This window comes from Pseudorasbora parva, chromosome 5 (assembly GCF_024679245.1).
Source record: "Pseudorasbora parva isolate DD20220531a chromosome 5, ASM2467924v1, whole genome shotgun sequence".
Taxonomy (NCBI): Eukaryota; Metazoa; Chordata; class Actinopteri; order Cypriniformes; family Gobionidae; genus Pseudorasbora; species Pseudorasbora parva.
This window is the reverse complement of record NC_090176.1, coordinates 33,334,922-33,359,374: the sequence shown is the minus strand read 5'-3', so window position 1 is coordinate 33,359,374 and position 24,453 is coordinate 33,334,922. Positions and strand designations below refer to the sequence as shown.

Below are 24,453 nucleotides of genomic sequence, written 5' to 3'. Positions count from 1 at the left end.
ACAGCAGAGGGCGCTGATGAACTGCGGAATGCAGCCAGTTACCCCGGAAACCAGCAAACAAACAAACAAACCGCGTGTAGTTTTTAAAACAGCCATTCGTTTTTGTAATCTCAATGTTGTTCATCACAGCACCAAATACTTAATACTTAAAGACTTAATAGGCTATTTATTTTCAAATTTAAACATTTTTATGTTTCAATCTGGACTACAACATACCCTAATAATTAGAACTGTTCTAATGATTTGTTATTATTCAGTATAACTTTGAGATACGACTTCATTAGTTAACATCTGTTAATTCATTATTACCAAACTGACAATGAAAAATACTTATAAAGAATTAATCATTCTATGTTAATTTCTTAGTTACTTTTTAATAACATTAAAATCAAAATCAAAATAACTTTTTTAATGGACCTGAGATAAAACTAACAATGATCAGTATTTCTTAACTAACATTAACAAAAACATTATACTTTCTGTACCAAATGTAGCTATTGCTCAATCTTAGTTAATGCATTAAATAATGAGACCTTATTGTAATTTGTAAGCCTATCTGTTGTTCTTTATAGCCTAATTCTTTTGCACTTTAATCTGTTTGAAAATTGTACTTTTACAGCTCTGAAAAAAAACAAGATTTTCAGATGTCTCATTGATTTCTCAATGAAGGGTCTCTTAATTTTTTTTCCAGAGCTGTATATATTTTTGGTGCATTATTGTATTTAAACATTCAGTTATTTTTGTTCTTACAAAAATAGTTCTTAAAGCTGTTATGCTATGGCAACACTTTTTTTTTGCAACTTATTTCATTATCGTGATAATATCGTATATCGTGATAAAACTTCATCAATTAATCGCAACATGAAAAATTGATATCGGCACATGCCTAATGGTGAGTTCCCCAGACCAAACATCCAGATGTAGGTCTGGCTTGTCAGGCTAGAAACAAATTCAGGAATAAAACTTATCAAAAGTGACAATAGACTTTTATTTTGTTACAAAATCTAATTAAAAATTAATGTGTGTTTTGTTTTTCTATTCTATTCCTCACCATTTACATTTAAAAAAAATGAGTATAGCATAACTGTTTTCAACATTGATAATAATCAGAAATGTTTCTTGAGCATCAAATCAGCATATTAGAATGAGTTCTTAGGGGGGGTGAAACACTCAGTTTCAGTCAGTGTCATGTCAATCTTGAGTACCTATAGAGTAGCATTGCATCCTGCATATCTCCGAAAAGTCTTTATTTTTTTTATAATTATATAAGAAAGATGCGCTGTTCCGAGTCTTTCCGGAAAAAGCCGAGCGGGTGGGGGCGTGTCGTGTGAGCGGAGCTAAATAATGATGTGTGTGCGCCGCTGCTATTGTGTTGAGTTGAGTGCGTCGTAAAGCTGTGTCATCCCTAACAGCGGGAAAAAAACTTTATTCAAAATAAAAATATGGCTTTTAATCAGATACAGCCATACATCTATGATCCGGAATCAGACCCAGAGGCTGCAGTTGAACAGGAGCAGCAGCAAAAATGTTGTGGAATAGGACGTCTCTATGTGGTACAAGTTATACACTAACTATATAATATGCTTAGCGGCTTGTGTTATTTACATATTTATACTTGAATTATATCGTCGTATTTTTGTCTTTGAAGGTGTACATGTGGAAAGTGCAGTTGTGCACGTGCGTTTGTGTGTTTACGCGTGGTTTGTGTAGACAGTAAGCGGACTGGTTTTGCACGGCAGGCTAAGTTAGTGTTTACATAGAAAGACACGGAATAGTAGCGCATTTGAATGAAGAAGCGCGCTTATTTAGTTCAACATATTTCCCCCCTCTTTGTGTATTGTTGTTTGGAGTGCTTTTACAATACACAAACATAAAGTTACACATATAGTGGCCAGCTAAACAAATGTACACGCACTACACACCGCATGCTCCATTGATCAATTAACTATACGTGATCATGTTTGGGCTACTTGATGAGCATAGGCAAAAAACACAGACATTTGAAGCAGTCTCACTCACCGCCTGCGGTTCTAACGTTGGGACTGCTCCATCCTTCAGCATTAGGCGATCGGGAAAATCCGGCGTCGAGCTGGGCCTTGTTTATGAAACAGTCGGCACCGAAATGCAGCGAACAGATATAAACATTCGCGCTACTCAGTTGCTGATCCGGAAAAGCAAATTACATCCACTGTTGCCTTAACGCGGGTTTTTGGGGAATCTGTGCAGGACTGTCTTGGTCTGGCAACCAAAAACGCACTTTTTTGGTGACATTGTTATGTGCACATCACCTGTCCAGCATCCTACAAGCCAGCGCTTTGATGGGCGTAGCCTGTTACTTTCGCTCTCTCCCTCTCTCTCTCTCACGCTCTTCCGGTAGAATTGTCCGTAAGGCCCATACAAGGAAATTCCGCCCCCATTAACGTCAAAGGGGACGCATGATCTCAAAAAACTTGCGTAAACTTATGACTAACCGGAAGTAGTATTTTTGACAAAGAAATACTCCCATCAAACGTCCACCTTAACTTTTGAAACTTTGTCCATGTTTAGTATGGGATTCCAAGTCTTTAACAGTGTAAAAAGATCAGTATGCATGAAACAGCATTTCACCCCCCCTTTAAGTATCACGTGACACTGAAAACTGGAATAATTGCTTCTGAAAATGCAACTTTTTTCATCACAGAAAAGTTATTTTAAATTGTATAGCCTTGGTAAGCATGAGACTTCTTTGCAAAACATTAAAAATATTTCTGACCCTAAACTATTGAATGGTAGTGTAATAGTTTAACAACGTAAGAGAGCGGTTGTTGGTATGTTTATACAGAGCTTTGTGTACACTAATGTGTGTACTCAGGGTGGAATCCAGGGAGATACCACACCTTTTGTAACCCCACAGTTTTTATTGAAGCAGCTCAGTACACACCTTGCTCAGGAGTATATAAATGAGCACTCTAACATTCCGACTCGCATAACTGCCTGATGATGATGGCAGTATGACGCAGAAGAGATTTGTTTTTAATTAGTATTGCTTTTAGACATTTGCTAGCTCATGCTGTCCTTTTCCTCGGCGGAGATACTAAAGTTACACTTTCAATTTGTGTGCATTTGTGTGTCCCTGTAAACAGTTCTCGCATGAGAAATTTGAATTAATTTTTTCTGTCTTCCTGTTGAGTCAGACGCTTAAGTGAACAAGATCCTCAGTTGTACACAAATGCAGTTCCGTGTAAAGCAGTTTTTGGCTGCAGCATTACAACTAATTTGTCACCTGTGTGTGACACAGATGTACGTGTGTGGTTGTCACCAATGGCAGATGCTTTTCTAAGTGTAAATGATGGTGTGAAAAACAGCTTTTGAAGGTTCTGATTATGTAGGCTGGCCTGTTAGATATTGTGTATCAGATTCTGTCAGACAGAAAACAGAGAAAAAAGCAAGTGTGTACACCACACACACGCACGCACTGGCACACATTTTCTGTCCTCCCCATTTGTTACTCTATTATTTCATACAAACCTACAATGAAGATGAGATAATATACACACATGCATTAAATGCTACATATTAACCCAGTTCATGCAAACAGACAGTGCTGGGAGTTGGATATGACCCATAAATCAGTGCTCCAATCAGGAAATTAATGTTTTTTTTAAAGCTACAAAAGCTAAATTCCCATGTTCTTTGGAGAGAGAACCAAAATAAATAGATGTTAGAAAAAAAACTATTGTTTTACATAAAATCAACATGAATAAAATGTAATATAATAATAATAATAATAATAATAATAATTATTATTATTATTATTATTATTATTATTATTATTATTATTATTATTATTATTATAATCATTAAAATATTATAATAAACATTATTTAAAGTAGTATTGAATATTAGTTCAGTTAAAAGTTAAATTAAATAGATAATTATAAAATGTATGTGATATGTTTCCCATAAATGCAATGCACAATTTGTAGGCAACCCTTTGGTATGATGTTCTTTTTATTGTATTGTAGTGTATTCCATATAAAATGAAAACTGACTGACAACAAGGATGTAATATCATTTGAGTCATGTTTTACCGCATGGCAGGAAGAGTAGTAAATAGGATATTCTTATTCGATTTCCTTTTTCTCATTTTTTTTTTAACACGACTTGTAGTGTTGAATGCATTTGTTATGCAGACTCATTGAACCATTTAGTGCCAAAGCCATTGTAAGAAAAAATTATGGAATAAAAGAATACCCAATCTGGTATACTTCTTTTTATTAGAAATCTTTATCTACAATTGTATTATTTAATTTACTTTACATTTTCAAGCCCCATTATCTTGTGGAAAGTGGCAGCTATTAATGCAGAGGTTGTAGGTTCAGTCCCAAGTATGCATGATGTACAGTGATTACTGGCCTGTTCTATTACTCCTGTGCTCTCAAACAAGCCACTTCACCCCAGATTGCCGCTGGCAGACTGCCACTGCAATTAGTGTATTGTCGCTTTAGATAAAAACCTAAATGGTGACTAATAGCTGTAGCTGTGTCGGATAGGCTGGGCTCTCATACTGACATCTGGACTGCCAGTCTATTCACAAAGTACAGACCATCAACATCCATAATCTAATCTAGTCTTGCTAAAAAAGGCTTGATTTTGTCTCTAAATTATTATGTATATAAAAGGGGGTCAAACACAGTATTAGTATGGTGTTCCTAAAAATCCTTTAGGTGAGTGTGTACTATATATATATATATATATATATATATATATATATATATATATATATATATATATATATATATATATATATATATATATATATATATATATATATATATATATATAATGTATAATGTATACATGAATGTTTTAATTCCTACATTTAGATACTGTTTTGTGTTTAATGTTTGTTATGAGAGGCATAGTCGTTATGTTTTTTCCTTTGAAAAGAGTAATAATAGGTTTTTCATTACGACCCTTACAATTTGACTTTAACTAGGTCAGAAGACATAAATCATGATATTGTAAGTATTACACCTAAAATACCCTGATTGATCACTCATTGTTTTTATATGGATGTTATTCTTGCAGGCATTCAGCAGGTGAAAAGGTTAATGCACTGAACAATAGGATCACAAGACCTGCCACAATTGCTGAGAGATGAATGTTATCATTTGAAGGAGCGGGCAGATGACCTTTGTGGGGAGATGTAGATGTACTAAAGCAATCCTTCATTCATTCATGGGGATTCAAGCTGCTTTCATGAAGCATAATTGTGATTGGTTTATGGCCAGTTTGATTGGCTGAGTTTTCCTTGAGCTCTGTGAGCAGTTCTTTAAATGGTCATGGCGAAGACAACCGAGTCCCTTAATCTCTCCTTCCTCCTGGAGCACGAAAAGCAGATGATCCTTAGTGTTCTTCAGAAAGATGACAAGCTCCGGAAACGAGAGGAGAAACGCATCAGGTAATGTCTTCCACTTGCCCATCATCACAAACAGACATTTTCTTTCTTTCTTCTCCAAAAGTAGTTAGCTACTTTTGCAGAAGTTAATAGAATAGCTAACTACACTGAAATTACTTAAAATAGGTATACAACTATCCAATTAGGTAATCAGTGAGCCTGTCTACAATGGATGTTACGCAACACAAGATTCAAGTTTATTTATAAAACACATCTAAATTTGAACCCTAAATATACACACTTAAGATATTGACAAACTCTAAAACTAAATCAGTATGCCAGAGAAAATAAATAAAAAAGTTTAAAAGAGACTTAAAAATTGTCAGGGAAGGTGCCACTTTAAGGGCAGGTCTCTGAGGGCAGGTTGTTCCATAACTGTGGCCCAACCACAGAAAACACTCAAATGCCATGTTCCAGGCTGTGCAGGGGACGTGAGGACTTTTCATACCCTTCTCACATATAAAAAATGTCAATGGTTGTGGTTGATGTTTATAATCGGATACCACAACAATTTAATTCAAGATCGTTTGCTTGTCCGACCCATTTCAAGCAAGCTTCGCTCAGCGTCTTAAACATAAGAAAGTGGCAATTACAACTGTATTCCTGCAAGGAGTAAGTAGCGATTTATCCACTTATTGACTGTTTAAACAATTTCTGATTAAATTGAAAGTTTCTTAGAGAGATAGCATAGTCTAGATAACGCAAGATGCTAGTGCAGTAACAATAGGAAACTCCATGTACCATACAAAACTAAATAGTGTGTCTAATGACAAAGGGTAATATTATTTTGTATTACAAAATACAACCGTAGATACGTTGCTTACAGATCGTTCACTCGATCCTTCAAGCAAACGTCACCTTTTCCACCATAAAACGATAGTTAAAAAGTTAAAACAATAGTCATTTGACAAGACTATTCATTTTGTAAAAATATATATTTATATTTTTGAGAACTTAAGTATGATGTTTTTGCATGCTTGTATTTCAGAGTACATCAGTCATTGCATAGCCTACATAGTGACTAATGTTATATAATCATCCAATATCGTTGACGAAAAAAGACAAGTCTAAAATCGCTGATTTTGGTATTGTCTGAGGGAAGGAAGAGCATTTGTGCTTGTGGTTGCCAGATGTTCTGCTTAAAGTGTCATTCAGTCGGTCTGTGTTCTGTCAGGACCTCAGGATTCACGAGCCGCTTTGCTGAACAACTGAACTATTGTGTGCTGTGAGTGGCTGAAAAAAGCCAATCAGAACAGACCTCAACATTAATATTAATGACTCTTCCAAATAAGGCAAAAACAGAGCATTACATCCTAGGGGCAATTTCTAGGGTTGTAAATGAACCTGTAAAACTGTATCTGGACAATTTTTGCCCTTAAATAAGCCACAAACCCTTTATGTAGATATCAGAGAACAATTTAACATATTGTTTCAACTCATTCTAGGGCACCTTTAATGCTCAAAAGCACAATAATTAACAAAATATTCAGCTAAAAAAATCTGTGAATTTTTCAAATGGATAAAATGGAAATGTTAAAAGATATAGACCTACTAATTTATAGGGTTGCTACATTTAGTTGCTCTCCAACAGTGATGCCAGTTGTGCCCCTACAGGAAACTGAAAAATGAACTTCTGGAGCTGAAGCGAGCCGGGCGGCGTAGTTCAGCTGATCAGCGTGAGTGTGCCGTATGTCTGCGTGCTCTGGGTCTCATCCTGCAGAGGGGTAATGTGTGTTCCAACTGTCATCGGCGCATCTGCGACTTCTGCACTGCTACGCCTCCAGGCAGCAACTGCAAATGTACTGTGTGCGCAAAGACTGCGTGAGTCACACAGAAAATCCATACACATTCTAGTCTGTAATACTGAAAAGATGTAAGATTAAAAAAAAACTAGTTTTGCTTTTAATCCATGTTTTGCACCAACTTTTCAATAGGAAATGTCATTGCAGTATAGAAAATTGCAGTTCATATGCTCTTTAATAGGTGAACCAATTAAGCAATGCTTGTCACTTCTATAATTGGGACTTACACAGTGTTGTCTATGTGTGACTGGCTGTAATAGGGAGCTGAAGGTGGTTACAGGAGAATGGTTTCTGGAAGAGAGATCCAAGAGGTTTCAACATGCCGGTGTACCCAGCAGTGATGTAGTCAAACAGTCAATCCTCAGCAGTCCTCCAGGTGAGACCAACTCAGAGTTTGTGTCAACACACCAACCATCAACCAATGCCTGTAAATATTGCATTACATTGCTTACATTTTACACAATGTCAGCCCATACATAATGGAAAGTTTTTCTCTCCAGGCTTTTTTTAATGATTTGAAAACTAGAATAGTTACCTTTTTTTGGTGTATACAAAAAAAAATATTATCATTGTTTGTTTATGTCCGGTTAAACTTTAGCATTAACAAAACATTTCGTTTGGTGAGTTTTTGTGTTGATTAATAGTTATGCAACCGAAAATATTCGGACAAAGCGATTTGGTTGTAGCCAGAATTCTTTTAAAGGGACGAAACGGTGTCAGCGTCCATTTCATGCACACAGCATGGATAAGCTACAACAGGTGAACATGTCAGCAGTGGGGACACACTTCACTGTGACCAAAAAGGATGCTAAAGAAGCAATATTCAAATTTGTTCAGCTGAAATATTGTTTCCAACGAACTTTACTACAACTAGTTTATTTTATCATGTGATAACACGATATCCTGAGCAGAATACCATACCATGTTCAAATACACATATTTAATTACTTAAACTTTTTTAGTTTTCAGCTAAATGAAAACTTTAATTTTGGTTTCAGTACAAATATTTTTTTGATCCATAATAATATACAGATTTTTTTTTTCACACATTTTCCTAAGGACTAATGAATAATGACTGATGAATAATACTTTTTGTTTGTGGAGATGGAGGCTCTGCTTGCAGACCAACAGAGAGGGAGAGATCATCCACACCACAGGGTGAGAGATCGCCTACGCCCCAAATCCAGAAAAGCACAGGGAAGAACAGGAAAGGGTGAGGGGAATCATTTACAGTCCATTGAACTTGACTTTGCTATGCTTGGATTCACTGACTGTGATATAGTTCCTGCAGTTTATAGTAATTATGCTGTGCAGCATATGTTTTTTATTCTTTATGCATGGAAAAAACAGGATGTCTTCTCATTAAGACTGTCTGTGTTTCAGTCTCATTAAGTGTCTGTGTTTTAGGAAGAGGGCGGTTGCAGTGGAACCATCGGGGTTACCAACAATACCCAATAACATGAGAGCACAAATGGTCAAAACACCAACCCAGACAGAGGCAAGAAACAGGGTAACACATGATAACACAACCGCATTCCTATATACAGACTTGCGTGCATGACAAGAAAGCAGTGTTAACTGTCTGTGCGTGTTCGTGTGTTTGTTCAGCCGGATGGGGCAGAGAGCGTGTCTAGTATACAAAGCAGTGACAGTGTTCCTGAAAAGATGGCGGATGGGCGGAGACAAACAGATTCCAGCACTCCCTCTATAGCCATATCCAGAGCCTCCCTCTCATCAGGTATCACCATGGCAACAGCTTGACATATATACTTTTGCTGCCAATGACACCAGTAACAACATTTGACTGCGAAACTGTCCTTATTAGTTCACTCTAATATTAAAACTCGAATAGCAAGTGGGATTTAAAGGCTGAGGCCACACTGAAAAATGTGTGCTTCAGAATCTAATTTAAACATGGAAATGAACAAAGTGACAACATGCAGAACTAGAAATATATGTAGAAGAAATGGAAATACCATCATGTACACAAAAATCAGTCTTTTTGAATTTGTAAACCTATACTTGCCTCAAAAAACAGAATGTCTATCCCCTTTTCTGTTTTTTTAATACTATGTAAAACATTTTCTAAAAAAAATTAAATAAAAAGAAAGTAAATATATGTAGAAATATTCAAGATTCTGCACTATTTCTAGGACACTAATTAAAAAGAAAAAGAAAAATCTCATTACTTGCTTTAGCTTATATAAGCTTTTCTTATTTTCAATAATTTTAAGTAATCTTGAGACACCCTTAGAGGGCCCAACCCCGATTGAGAACCACTGATTTAGGCCATTTTAACATTCTTGTACAGACTGTCAGATTCTTGTTTCCATTAGAGCACAATATGCTCTTTGGATCTTTTTCAAATCGTTCTGAAAAACATTATAATCAAATTTACACAAACATACTGAGACATTCTGAAATTCGTTAGTGTTTCAGTAAAAAATATGTGAATTATATACTTTCTAATTTTTAAAACAAGTTAAAATTGTATTTAGAAAGAGGCTAAATAATAGTATTTTCGCTTGTGGTCTTATGCTCACTCTATATAATTTATTAAAGTCAAAACCTTGTTTAAGAACAGTATCTCATTCTCTCCACCTTCACAGATCGCAGTCGCTCTGAGGTGGACCTCAGTAATTCTGGTGAGGGGTTCAGTGAAGATCCTCTGCTTAGTCGATGCCACTCAGTTCCAGGACTGAACGATGGGGTACATTTCAGCCACAGTCTCTTAAAACCACTTTTCACTTGCAATCTTGTTCATAATTTTATTTCTGTGTGCAGGATATTAGATTGATTTCCGGATAGGGAGTTAAAACGATAAGAGACGGCTTTCTGTAATGTGATTTTTTTTTTTATGATATCATATCACTGAGTGAAGTGATTGCCTAAAGAAAACCAGTGCTGTTTCAGTGTGATATTCATTGAAGGCAGTGTTTGTGCTCTAGGACTCAGATGAGGACATTGATGCGGTGTTATCAGCACACTATAAAACCAACCGGAGCGTCTGCAGTGCGCAATCAATGGTATAATGATTTACACAGACACGCACACACAAACAACATAATCACAGGTGCTTTGCTGCAATGTGCGTTTGCTGGCTTTGTGCAAATGTCTGACTGAAACAAAATATATATATATATTTGTTCCTTTGTTTTGCATGTGTGTACTGTATGTTTAGACTTATATTTGTGTGCCTTACATCAGGGAAGCCAGAAACTCAATGCTTTCACCCTCTTTTTCAGTTATTAAAGGGTTAGTACACACAACAACAACAAAAACAACAACAACAAAAATTCTGTCATTAATTACTCACCCTTATGTTGTTCCAAACCCTCCATTGAAAGACATTTTTTCATCTTCAGAACACAAATGAAGGTATTTTTGATAAAATTCAAGAGTTTTCAGTCCGCTCATAGACTGCAATGTAACTACTACCTTTCTGGGCCTTGAAAATGGAGTGGTTCAGTTTTAATTTTATGAAGCGACGAGAATATGTTTTGTGCACAAAGTAACTACTTCATTCAGCAATTTCCTCTCTGCCAAATCAGTCTTTAGCACTATTCGCACGGGATTAGTATTATCTAGGGACCTCTGTGATTTAGAAATGACTCCCCCCACATCTGAGTTTTGAGTTGCGCATTCGAACGGGATAAGCAAGCCTGTGATTTTACTCGAATTTACTGACTTCTCCCGGATATGATGTCAAGACTTCGTTATAGATAGCTGTATGAAATCATAAACAGGCATCGATATCGTTTTGATTATTTTACAGTAGCCTAATAAATAAACATAATTTTGTTCAGTTAGCGAACAGACGCCATGAACTTAGCTCAGACCAGCAGCAGGAGTCAGATTTCATTTATCACGAGTGAGAAGCTGACGATACGGCGGAAGATTCAGTTTCAAAACTAAATGTAAAAGCACCTATTTAAACAAGCTTGTCACTGTACTGTTCTGTTCTGTTTTTCATTAAGAACAGTATTGATGTTAATATTAAACACTCCATTCAATCAGATTGCTCTCAAATTGATAATCATTCTAAAGTGAAAGTATAATATAAAGTATAAAGTATAATCACGGGAATTCATAATGGTGCGCATTATGAATGCAGACTTCGTGAAAGATAAAGATAGAAATGCTCACAGGAAGAAAAAAAGCTTGCAAAAATTATATACGCCTAATCCTGGCGAAATCACAGAGATGTCGATTCGCACGGGACTACTATTATCACAGGACCTCGGTGTTCGGCGAAATATAGTAGGTAATTTGCGGGGGAATTTTTACTTTACAAATTACAGACATGGCCGATTCGCACGGGATTAAGATCACAGACATTCTCTGCAATTATTACATCACCAGAGGTCCCTAGATAATACTAGTCCTGTGCGAATGGGGCTTTTGACTGTTCAAGTTGTAAACAGTCCAGCGCTTCTGGGTTGTATGTCATAATGCCGGCTCAGTGTTGGACGAGTCCTGCCTCAGCATCACATGCATTTGTCATGGTGCTCACGTGAATGGCGTCGGAGACTGACATGGAAGAAAAGAAATTGTTGAAGCTCTCAGATTTCATGAAAAATATCTTAATTTGTGTTCTGAAGATGAACAAAGTTCTTACAGGTTTGTAACAAGATAAGGGTGAGTAATTAATTACATAATTTTCATTTTTGGGTGAACTAAACCTTTAAGTATGCCCTACCCTCTAAAACTCATTCCAGCTTTTCTGCCTATGAATATTAGCATTTCCTCCTCCTGGCTAAATATCCAGTTACATGAGATCACCTAATTTGTTGACTCACCTGGCAGACCCACGCATGCACTTTTATCACACAATCTGTTATACACACAATTTTGCATATAAAACATGCAATAACTACTGAAAGTGCATCATTGTCTTATTCCCCAGTTCTTGGCCACACATACAGACCCAGGTGGTGCATTAAGACAGAACAAAGAGAAATAATTCAGGCAAACATGAAGACAAGTGGCCTCTTTCAAAACAGCTGACATAACTCATAACTCACACGCAGTCTCTAATAGCTAGATGAGTCAGATGTGTTCCTCTTCATTTAGCACTCTTCACAAGAAAAGAGAAAAAAATAGCAAAGACAGGCTTTTACTGACAACAAAAGTTATGTTTTTTATGGAATAAAAGTTGTCATTATTTACTTACCCTCACGTCATTCAAAATTCGAATCTACTCTTTGACATACAGTGAAAGGGAGTGACAAAAAAAAAAATCAAATTTACCATTAGAGTGATCATATATGCTCTCTGCCATAGCTCTAAAAGGGTTAGTTCACCAAAAATGAAAATTCTGTCATTAATTACATGTCGTTCGACACCCGTAAGTTCATCTTCAGAACACAAATGAGGATATTTTAGTTGAAATCCGATGGCTCAGAAAGGCCTTTATTGACACCAATGTCATTTTCTCTCTCAAGACGCATAAAAGGCACAAAGTCTACAATCATTTTATGAAGCAAGTTGTGTGCAAAAAAAACTAAATAACGACTTATATAGTGATGGGCCGATTTCAAAACAAAGCTTTGAACCGGTATGAATCAGCGTATCGATTCTGATTTGGATCGCGTGTCAAACCGCCAAACTGCTGAAATCACGTGACATTGGCGATCCGAATCATGAATCGATACACTGATTCATAACAGTTCAAAGCTTTGTTTTGAAATCTTTTGGGTGAACTAACCCTTTAAAGCTTATTAGTCATGTAAGTTCATATGCCTTGTCAAGATGTATTGTGCTAGATTTTACATCAATGGCTTCTAAAAAACCTATATACTACTATTATGGTGCTTTTTTTTTTGTCATTTTTGGAGGCCAAAAGCCCCAGTTCCTATTCACTGTCATTATATGGAAAAGAGTAGTGATGCACTGAATGATAAAATATATATATATATATATATATATATATATATATATATATATATATATATATATATATATATATATATATATATATATATATATATATATATATATATATATATGTATATATATATGTGTGTGTATATATATATATATATATGTATATATATATATATATATATATATATATATATGTATGTATGTATGTATGTATGTATATATATATATATATGTATGTATGTATGTATGTATGTATATATATATATATATATATATATATATATATATATATATATATATATATATATAATATTAGAAATTAAACAGAAATTAAAATCTTCATTTAGCTCGAAATCAAAACAAAACAATTGCTTGGGTAATTACATTTTGGTAATTGGCTAATTGAATTTGGTGTGCTGTTTGGGGATCTGTGTTCTGTTAACTTCTCAGTATTTTCTCAGTATTTCAGTCACAAATTTAGATGGATATTTTTGTTTTCCAAAATGCGCATTACTACAAAATAGCAGTGTGATCATTCTGCTATCTCTTTTCATGGAAGACAAGAAAAATTGACAAATGGGTTTGAAATGACATCAGGGTTAATAAACATGACACATGATGTTCATTTGTGGGTGAACTATTCCTTCTTGGCTCTAGCAATCTGTGTCCTGTCACAATATATACGTTTTCTTATTCTACTTCTCTGCTCTATTTTTTTTCCTGGCTTTCCTTCGTGCTGTCAATCTTCTCTACTTTCTGTCTTTCTTCTGTCTTATTCTAGTCTTCCACACCTACCTTGGAGAGAAAGTGGGGTTTCCTTAATGTACCTGACTCAGACGCTGACACTGTGAGTGTTCAGAGAGTGTTTGAGTACAGATGTGTCTGTCTGTTGCTGTGTTCGCTTCAGTTTCTCTATCTTGCCTTTCTGTATTACTGAAGACAAGAGACATACACACACTTAAATACAAGCTTGTGAACCATGCACAGTCATAGACTCTCCCTATATTCTCTCCAGACCAGCATCAACAGTATGATGAGCGTGTACAGTGAGACTGGGGACTATGGTAACGTGCGGGTTTCCGGGGAGATCCTGCTCAACATCTCTTACAGCTATAAAACAGGGGCACTCAACGTGCTCGTCCGCGAGTGCCGCTGCCTAGCAACCGGGGATGAGAGGAGACAGCGCACGGATGCGTAAGGCCACGCGTGCACACACACACACACACACACACACAAACGGAGACAGCTATCCCTGCACTGCGTTTATTTGGGGTGTCTATATATTAACATTAGATTTACAATTTGTACATTTTTACTGTATTAAAAGGGGAAGTTCAGTTTAATAATGTTAAATTTAAATTGTATAATTATGTTAGTATTATAAATTGTAGTGCATTTATAAATACTTTGTAGTACCTGTTTTATTTCAGTCTAGTTTTCGTTTTTCATCAAATAATACTTTTTCTTCAACTTTTAATTTTATAAACACAATACATTTTTAATAGTTGATTTTCAGTAATTTAACTTATTTTTTAGTCTATTGCATGGCTTTAGAAAATGTGTATGAAAGTAAGAACTACTTTTTTTCCAAAAAATTTACTTTTTGGGTGACCTTTTTATTTAATGCAGTGATTTTTCACATTTTGATTCGGCCGAAATATTAATAACTTTATATAATAAAAATTGTGTATGTACCATATACCAGATGTTATCAACGTCCAACACCATTGAAGGTGTTGAATGGTACAGAAATCATCTAAAAACATTGCAGAACCCAACGCTTATTTTTTTCTGTCCTTTTCTTTAATCAATAATGAATCAAATTAATTAACTCAATAACTATGAGCTTAATCACAAATCCTTGACGTTTAATTATTGAACCTGTTGACAGCTCTAGAATCATTTTATCAGTTATCTAAAGTTGTTTATTTGCTGTCTAAGATATCATTTTAAAACTGTGTCAGAGGCTGATATTGTACTGAAGCAAAATATTTGGTATTATGTTTGTGTGTTTGCAGCTATGTTAAAACGTATCTCCTGCCAGACAAGTCCCGTCAAAGCAAGCGGAAAACCAGCATCAAAAGCAACACCAATAACCCAGTGTTCAATGAAAACCTGAGGGTAAGAGTAGGTTCAGGCCTGCCTGCAAGGTTTTTGTATTAAGATTGATGAGATATCGCAAATGAGATATTGATTTAAAGGCTCTTATCTGTCTCTATCCCTTTGAATAGTATGTAGTCAGTCATTCTCAGCTTGAGACACGCACACTGCAGGTTTCTGTGTGGCACCATGATCGTTTTGGACACAACAACTTCCTGGGGGAGACGGAGCTGACCTTTGACTCCTGGGAGTTTGACACGCAGATAGAGGAGTGGTTCTCTCTACAGCCTAGGGTGAGCTGAACACACACACGCACACAAACAGCAAGAGGGAAAAAAAGGATAAAAAATGTGTTGACAGATAAATGTTGATACTAAAATGTGTATCTGTGTCAGAATGAGTTTTATGTGGACTCAGTGATGCACTATAAAGGAGAACTTACAGTGGTTCTGAAGTACATTCCTGCAGAGAGAAATGTCTCCCTGCCTCTGGACCAAGTGCAAGGTATGATTTTAGAAATTACAATTTCTTCACCTTTTCATTGTTCATTTCATGACCTACAGTAGTGGACCTACAGTACAATGTGTATGTTTTTTATGACCCTGAAGTTTGATTAAACCATCAAAAAATGAGAAAAATATAATACATTTTAAGGAGAAACAAAACACTAAAGTTGGTTAAGGTATTTTGTCTGACAAAATTGTTTGGCTAAACAAAGGAAAACTACAGCTAGAGGTTTTATTTTACTATGCAAAATAAAGTGCATAGAAAAAAAAGTCTACAGAAAAGATTCACTTCAACAAAATCCGTTATTAATATTTTGTTGGATCTGGCTGACTTTTGCAGGTGTTCATAAATTATTTGTAAGATGTCCTGGACAAAAATTACGGTATGCCTGCACAATTTGGGGTGTTTCATTGTGTAATCACAATGACTTCAAGCACAACTACGTGTCAGGCTTACAAAATATTTAACACGTTTTTAATAATATTTTAATTAAGTATGAAAATGTTAACTTTCTTAGACATAACATAAGCTTAGACTTCTTAGTTAGGTCAAATATTTTTTGTCCAGAGCCGACCTTGAAAAAGCAATTCATGCCTTTATCAGCTCGAGGATCGACTACTGTAATGCCCTCTACACTGGACTAAATACATCACTTATCAGTCGCCTTCAACTGGTACAAAATGCAGCCGCACGTCTTCTCTCTAACACATCTAAACGGTCACACATCACCCCTGTCCTCCGCTCGCTTCACTGGCTCCCAGTGCAGTTTAGGGTGGAGTATAAAATCCTGTTGTCTGTGTTTAAGGCCATCCATGGTTTGGCCCCAGTGTACCTCTCTGAACTAGTAAAAATATATCAGTCAGCCAGGACACTCCGTTCATCTGATCAAATTTCTCTGGTTACCACAAAATACAGGTATAAAAAGTTTGGAGGCCGGTCATTTAGTGTTCTAGGACCAAAGTTGTGGAATGCAGTCCCTGTGCACCTCCGAAACATCACGGTGCTGAGTATTTTCAAAACACATCTGAAAATACACTTTTTTAATCAAGCTTTTGACTTTTAGTCTTCGTCTTGATTGGTTGGATTTGTCTTTATGTTGTTGTTTGATGTTTGTTCTGGAAAGCGCCTTGTGCACCTTTTGGCTGCTGTAAGGTGCGAAATAAATAAATTATTGATTGATTGATTGATTGATTAACTTTCCTAGGCTGAACTTATGTCATCTCTTATGATTTAATATTATTGTGCCAATCATTTTCATGGATTGTCCTTGAGTTATCATGTTGCCCCGAAGCCATAAACAGCCTACAGTTAAGTTACAATAAACTATATTACTAAGTGGAAGAATTATTTATTGTGATTATTCATAGTATTAGATTCAATTGTTTATTGAAAATGTTTCTCATGTCATATTTTCTTGTCTCTTGTTGACCACAAAAAAAAAAAAATATATTTTAAATAATTAAAAAAATTGATTGATGACTTTTTACAGGATTTTGCCTGTTATAAATACATGCTTGGTTAAGGTGGGTAAGATTAAATGAATGGCAAAACTCATGTTGTCAACACATATTGTCTGTGAATCCCTTCTGTCACCTACACCCTATATGTTTAACGTGCCATCAAAAAAGCCTGGATTTGAGCTCCTAGAAGCTCTCTGTTATTTATTACTCTAGTGTTTAATCACGCTTTATGTTTCTCAGTGAAAAGGGGATTTCTGAAGGGAAAGAAGAAGACCATCACACTTCCTAAAGGAGGAATGGTGGAGCTGCTGGTTAAAGAGGCAAAAAACCTGACGGCCGTCAAAGGAGGGTCCTCTGACCCATTCGTCAAAGGGTGAGCTGACCTCCTCTGATTTCTCTTTCATATACACTTTGCAAACTCATACTCCTGGTTCTCTGCTTGTGTATCAGATACCTTCTGCCTGATGACAAGAAAAGCACAAAGCACAAGACCGCGGTGGTGAAGCGTACTGTAAACCCACGCTGGAATCACACCTTCACATACTGCGGCCTGCAGCACAGCGATCTGGACAGCGTGTGTCTGGAGCTGACAGTGTGGGACAGAGAACCACTTGCCAGCAATGTCTTCCTAGGTGGTGTGCGGCTCGGGGCAGGGACAGGTCAGTCTTTCTTTAGCTTATCCTTTTTCAGTTCAATCTATATTTTTGTATCAGAAATCCACAGTATGCATTTTAAGATTTGTGTGCATGCCAAATTCATTGGGTAAATTATAGTATTTTGAATGTTTAAAGAGGTCATGAATTGAGAAATCAACTTTCCCTTCAGCTTTTGATATATAAAAGGTCATGGTAATATAAGGATATCCTGTAAGTTTCAGAGCTGAAAACGTCCTTGTTAGTCAAATAAAAGCTTTTATTGACACCAGGCCCAGCAAACGATAGATCTCAGAACATATCGACCCTTGACATCATCGTATGCTGGAACGCCGCCTCAACAGAATTAGAACAATGCCTGATTCTATAGCCCTGCCACCGACTCGTGCCTGACATGACATAATCCTACATAGAGCAAAACCGGACCAAACTTCTAAGCAATAAACATGCCACATAAGCTAATTCGGATTCCAATATAATGAACGTATGGACGAACTTTGTTTTTATTGAATATCCAGCTTACGTGGTGAAGACATTGCGTGTTTGTTCCTTCATTTCACCACGGATTCGTTTGTAAACAAAAGACAGGCTTTGCAGACAGGATGAGATTACATGAATGAATGAAGCAACACCGTAATGTGAGTAAAAAAAATGTTTTTAAATATGTGAATAGTGTTGCATTGTTACAGATCGTTTGATATAGATGTACTGTTTAGTGTACGTGTCTAACTGAACATACCTTAGCACGCTGTCAAAGGCTGAAGAGCCCTTTATTTGTGGTGTTGTTGGATCATTGCGATTCGTGACTCGGACATGTATGGACCAGGACTCGTAAAGCCCAACGTCCCTGGGCTATGTGTTTTTCGAGACGGACTACCAAAATGTAAGACTGGCCGGCCGACAGTCTACCTTAAATGCTGAAATAACGCTCCTTTCTTGATGTGCGTTGTTCACTCTCTTGATTTGATATTTGAAGGAAAAATACAGTCACAAGTTTTGATCATGTTGTCTGTAATGTTTTTGGCGTGTGTGTGTGTTGCATGGTTCGCGCCAACGAATGAAAAAAATTACATTCCAATCAATCGCAGGTGGATGAGAGATAAATCATTGTGGTTTTTTTTGCGAGCCCTGTGGGCGATTCATTCCGGTTGCCGGTTTCCCATACACTTTCAAAAAAATCCCTTATGTGTACTCATGGGGGAGCTGAAGCTCTTTAAATATGTAAATCTTATCCAATCCTAGCCGTGGGCGTTAACTTTCACGTTTTTAGTGCGGCAGGCCCATAAAAACTGAGCATTGCAGGACAGAGCCTCAAAACCAGGATAGAAAATATCCTATTACTTATTCATTATGATGTTTTTGAATGAAAAAAACTACGCTAATATCATAAGTTGACCTCAGACAACAGTATAATTTTTTAAGTCAGTTCATGACACCTTTAATATTTTGAATTAGCATTTATTTCATCATATTTTTTAATTTCTATTAAGAAATTTTCTTTTTTCTATTTTTCTTTTCATTTTTTCAGTTTAATTACTTCAACTTGTACCATGTTTTTTATCTAATATCTGTATTTCATTGTATTTTAGCTTTATTCAATTGCTGAAAAGCTTTTTTTAATAGTTCAAGTTTTAGTTAACTATAAAAACACTGGTGAAATCAGTCACAAAATACTCTCAGGAATAAGAGCCGAACTGTTCAAAGCATAACCTGAAACCTGAATCATTTCACTAACATCCTATCCCTGCTGGATTCTGATAATTAAATTTTTCAAATTATATTTCCCACATTTGTAGGACAGATTTGATATAGTGCGTTACTGTGCAATGTTCTCTTACTCAAGTTAAGATAATCATTCAGTCCCAAATGTTCTTGAATATAATTTCCACATCTCTTAAATCAATCTTCAATGATGATTACTTTGTGCAACACATTTTGTAGTCATACTGAACTAATTTACTTTTACAAATGTTTTATTTTTATCTTTACTTACTCATTTCATTCTCATTGATGACTGTGTAAAATGGGCATTTTACAGTATTTATAATTAGAAATATTATGCAGTTTCTAGCACTAAAATCAGTTCACATGACTAATTTCAACCCTCTATATTTTTTTCTACTGTACCTTAAAGACTTTTAAATAAATGACCCCTATTAGTATTGGCTAACCTCTTCACATGTAAAATGACTAACAAGACCCTACTAAATTGCTGTCAAAGTAAATGCAGAAAGTGATATGTTCATGCACTTATAGTTCAAACATAACTATGACATGTTCTGTATTTGCAACTTAGCTATATACACACACGTATATTCAAAAGTTACTTTTATTTATTAAGGACGTGCAAACGTGATAGAAATTTGGGAGCAAAGTAAAAGTCTTTACTATTTCAAATAAATGTTATTCTTTTTAAATCCTGTAAAATGTATCATGATTTCCACTAAAATATTAAAGCAACACAACTGTTGAATAATGTTCAAAAGTGAAAATTTTTTCTTGAGCAGCAAATCAGCACATTAGAATGATTTCTGAAGACTGAAGTAATGATCCTGAAAATTCAGCTTTGACATTGCAGGAATACATTTATTTTTAAAATATATTGCAATATACAAAATATTTCACAACATTACTGTTTTTTACTGTATTTTCAAATAAATGCAGGCTTGGCAAGCATAAGAGACTAATTTTCAAACACTAAAAACTTACCATCTACTGTAAATTCATACATTTAGATTTTGAAGAGATATTTTGTTTTGCAAAATGATTTTAAAATAGCCTGATGACAATCCATTGTTGCAATTATTATTTTGATTATTTCTCTGCGATATACTAAATGGACATGAGTGCTTAAAACATTGTTGACCATTAACAGCCAATAAATTGTCTCCTAGCTAGATAAAATAATTACATTTCTTTACACAACCTTTGAAATGATTCCACTGTTAGTGTTAGAGATATCTTAGCTGTGCTGCTCAACTCAGTTTTAATCTTACATACAGAGCAATTAAATGACATGTTTTTGTCCTGCAGGTCTGAGTTATGGGAAAGAAGTAGATTGGAACGATTCATATGGCGAGGAGCAGCGGCTATGGCAACGGATGATTGACAACCCTGAAGTCCCACAAGAGTGCACACTGATGCTGCGGTCCAGCATGGCCAAGAGGAAGACATAGAGAGAAAGATGGAGAGTTTCCCTGGCAATACGCATCAAATCTGATCACCTCTAGACTTTTAAGTGCTCTTTATGTTCTTTGGCAGTACTCACACTACCCAGATTCACATTCCAACATGCATACGCTCTCTAAATTCATCTTTTAACACATCTGTGACATACACATGAGCCTCTAAGGTCCCATTTACACCTGGTATTAAGATGAAACCCAATCCCATATGGTCACAGTTGAGAAACAAAGTCAGGAACTACATCTATCACTTATCAGTGCGGTATTCATGTTGATAAAGCACAAGGGAAGAGCAAAAAATGGTACAGTCTCTCTCAAACATATTTAAAATTAAGCATTTTAAAAATGTACATTTACATTTTAAAAGTAAAGTTTCAAGCTGCATTCACAATTATTATTTTTTTAGTACCTGTATTAAGCAATTCTCAGAAGAGAGTGTTTCAAATTATGTTGATCTTGAAGACATTTTTCAGTTTGACACTTCATTTCAAGGCTACATGTTACTTGCAAAGTTTTACTTTTTTGGCAGCGGTAGATGATCGGCTGGTATGCAAGGATGGACTGTGGTTGAACCGCTATGAAGAAACCACTCCTCCCTCTTTCATTTGGTTGTCCACTTCGTTTTCCTTCCTTATTCGCAGTGTGCCAACCCTCACTATTATTCGGCAGATCTACACGACTCCTAGCTTAGCCTGTGTTGTTTTTCCTCTGCCGTTGATTAGTTATAGAAGCCAATGAACACTGTTGGCTTGTCTTCGAGAGAGACTTTAATCATGTGAGGGCAATCAGTCTTTCACTGACCTTATTTAGCACTGACCGTTTGTGATTGAACGGGAGAGAAACAGGTGGGATTTATATTAGGTAAGATTTTATATAAGTGTCCTTGTTACATATGTTACATGTACTTACTGTAGTAATAACAGTAAATTATGCATAATTACATGCAACTAACCTAAACCATACCCCTACAGTAAGTGTGTGTAAGTTAATATTACTCAGTATTTAAAAGTGTAATTGCATTGTAACAAGGACACAGTGTAACCTTCTATTTTAAAAAATTCACACACATTGGTCATAACTGAATAGCACATGAGTACTATTTAAAAAGAGCATAATGAATATTATCAACAATCAAAGGTCACAGTTGTCCTGAAAGAACAAAGCACAAAGCACTTCCTCCACACACACACACACACACACACACACAAAATCTAATTTGCACAAATACCACTTGCACATAATGCTTGCAGACAAAATTAAGACGGATGTTATCAATCATTTCTATGAGCACATTTAGACAAAGGATATTACGATAATCATATCAGATCTGTCCAGACTATATTACACGTAAATTTGGCTTAAGAGAGACTGATGCTGACAGTTACATTGCATAGCTAGTTTTACCACAGTTAGAATGTGAAAATAGATGTGTGGCATACAAAAAGAATATATGGGAACTAGACTGACAGTTGTAGATAAGATAGATTACATTTCTATTTAAGACATCATTAAGCCTGTTTTCTAAAATATTAGTCACAATTCAGCATGCAAATATTAAATGACATCATTGTTGTCAGGTAGATTCCCCCCTCTGCCACTGTCCTATCACACAAAGCCTCGCCCCAAAGGAGAAAGTAGATTACTGTTGAAGAAATTACACACTGCACAAATGCATGATGTTTACCATAACCAGAAAATTAAAGAAAAAGAAAAATATCCCTAAAAATAAGTGGTTTGAGGTTCTATTTCGATATTAAAAATACATACATATGCACACAAATCGTGTAAGCACAATGCCTACAGTCCCTATATTGAGTTTTAAGGCTAGTTAATTATTAAATTCCACAGTTGATCCATTTGAGCTGTCATGTCACTGTGAGGTCTCCATGAATAATGTGAACAGCCCCTTTTATACCTAATACTCTTGTTAGCATCAGTCAAGTGAATAGACCTTATTTCACACCTTATAATAAAGTGAGAGAATTTGTGGCATGTATAAGGCTTCATCAATGTCAATGTTTGACATCCAAGTGTTCCCATGTCTGATATTGTCCGAAGCTGTTTGATTCACAGCATGTTCAATGTATGTGCTGTTTCCACTCTCACCAGGAAGACAGTGTTCTGTACTGTACTTTATCGTCTTCAGAAAGAGATTAAACTATTATTAAACAACTCTTGCTGCTTGGTTTCACCTTTTCCCACATATTAATCATTATTCTCAACTGTTCAATCTATCTCTATTGCTCTCTTTCTCTCTCTACATACTGCTACATTATTTGAAAGAATTCTCATGCACCAAGGTTGCATTTATTTAGTATTAATATTAATTTTACTGAATTCAAATATTCAGTAAAAACGGTAACATTGTGAGATAGTATTACAATTTAAAATAACTGGGTTTATATATATATATATATATATATATATATATATATATATATATATATATATATATATATATATATATATATATATATATATAAACCCAGTTATATATAGGTTTTTTTTTGTTTGTTTTTTAATGTAATGTATTCCTGTGTTGGAATACATTTTCAACAGTCATTACTCCAGTGTCAAAAGATCCTTCAGAAATCATTCTAAGATTTATTGTAAATAAATATTGTTATTATCAATGTTAAAAATAGTTGTGCTGCTTTCATATTTGTAAATATATATATATATATATACAGTCTTGTTCAAAATAATAGCAGTACAATGTGACTAACCAGAATAATCAAGGTTTTTAGTATATTTTTTATTGCTACGTGGCAAACAAGTTACCAGTAGGTTCAGTAGATTGTCAGAAAACAAATGAGACCCAGCATTCATGATATGCACGCTCTTAAGGCTGTGCAATTGGGCAATTAGTTGAATTAGTTGAAAGGGGTGTGTTCAAAAAAGTGTCTACCTTTGTCTGTACAAACTCAAAACTATTTTGTACAAACATTTTTTTTTTCTGGGATTTAGCAATCCTGTGAATCACTAAACTAATATTTAGTTGTATGACCACAGTTTTTTAAAACTGCTTGACATCTGTGTGGCATGGAGTCAACCAACTTGTGGCACCTCTCAGCTGTTATTCCACTCCATGATTCTTTAACAACATTCCACAATTCATTCACATTTCTTGGTTTTGCTTCAGAAACAGCATTTTTGATATCACCCCACAAGTTCTCAATTGGATTAAGGTCTGGAGATTGGGCTGGCCACTCCATAACATTCATTTTGTTGGTTTGGAACCAAGACCTTGCCCGTTTACTAGTGTGTTTTGGGTCATTGTCTTGTTGAAACAACCGTTTCAAGGGCATGTCCTCTTCAGCATAGGGCAACATGACCTCTTCAAGTATTTTAACATATGCAAACTGATCCATGATCCCTGGTATGCGATAAATAGGCCCAACACCATAGTAGGAGAAACAT

At 35.5% G+C, this 24,453-nt stretch overlaps 1 protein-coding gene across 2 annotated transcripts in view; it reads left to right on the top strand.

Moving 5' to 3' along the window:
* Positions 1-23,206, top strand: part of sytl5 (synaptotagmin-like 5) — a 30,322-nt gene extending 7,116 nt beyond the window's left edge. Inside the window, exons 2-17 of one of the 2 annotated variants that reach the window (XM_067443955.1) lie at positions 5,071-5,443; positions 7,055-7,261; positions 7,503-7,618; positions 8,347-8,455; positions 8,650-8,752; positions 8,851-8,980; positions 9,852-9,952; positions 10,191-10,268; positions 13,910-13,975; positions 14,144-14,322; positions 15,147-15,249; positions 15,360-15,521; positions 15,624-15,732; positions 17,436-17,568; positions 17,646-17,854; positions 20,882-23,206. In XM_067443955.1, the coding sequence (XP_067300056.1) occupies positions 5,319-5,443; positions 7,055-7,261; positions 7,503-7,618; positions 8,347-8,455; positions 8,650-8,752; positions 8,851-8,980; positions 9,852-9,952; positions 10,191-10,268; positions 13,910-13,975; positions 14,144-14,322; positions 15,147-15,249; positions 15,360-15,521; positions 15,624-15,732; positions 17,436-17,568; positions 17,646-17,854; positions 20,882-21,024 (2,073 nt within the window). In that variant the 5' untranslated portion in view covers positions 5,071-5,318 and the 3' untranslated portion in view covers positions 21,025-23,206. The remainder of the gene's footprint in view (positions 1-5,070; positions 5,444-7,054; positions 7,262-7,502; positions 7,619-8,346; positions 8,456-8,649; positions 8,753-8,850; positions 8,981-9,851; positions 9,953-10,190; positions 10,269-13,909; positions 13,976-14,143; positions 14,323-15,146; positions 15,250-15,359; positions 15,522-15,623; positions 15,733-17,435; positions 17,569-17,645; positions 17,855-20,881) is intronic. The other variant, XM_067443956.1, reaches the window with a different exon arrangement.
* Positions 23,207-24,453: the final 1,247 nt, after the last annotated feature.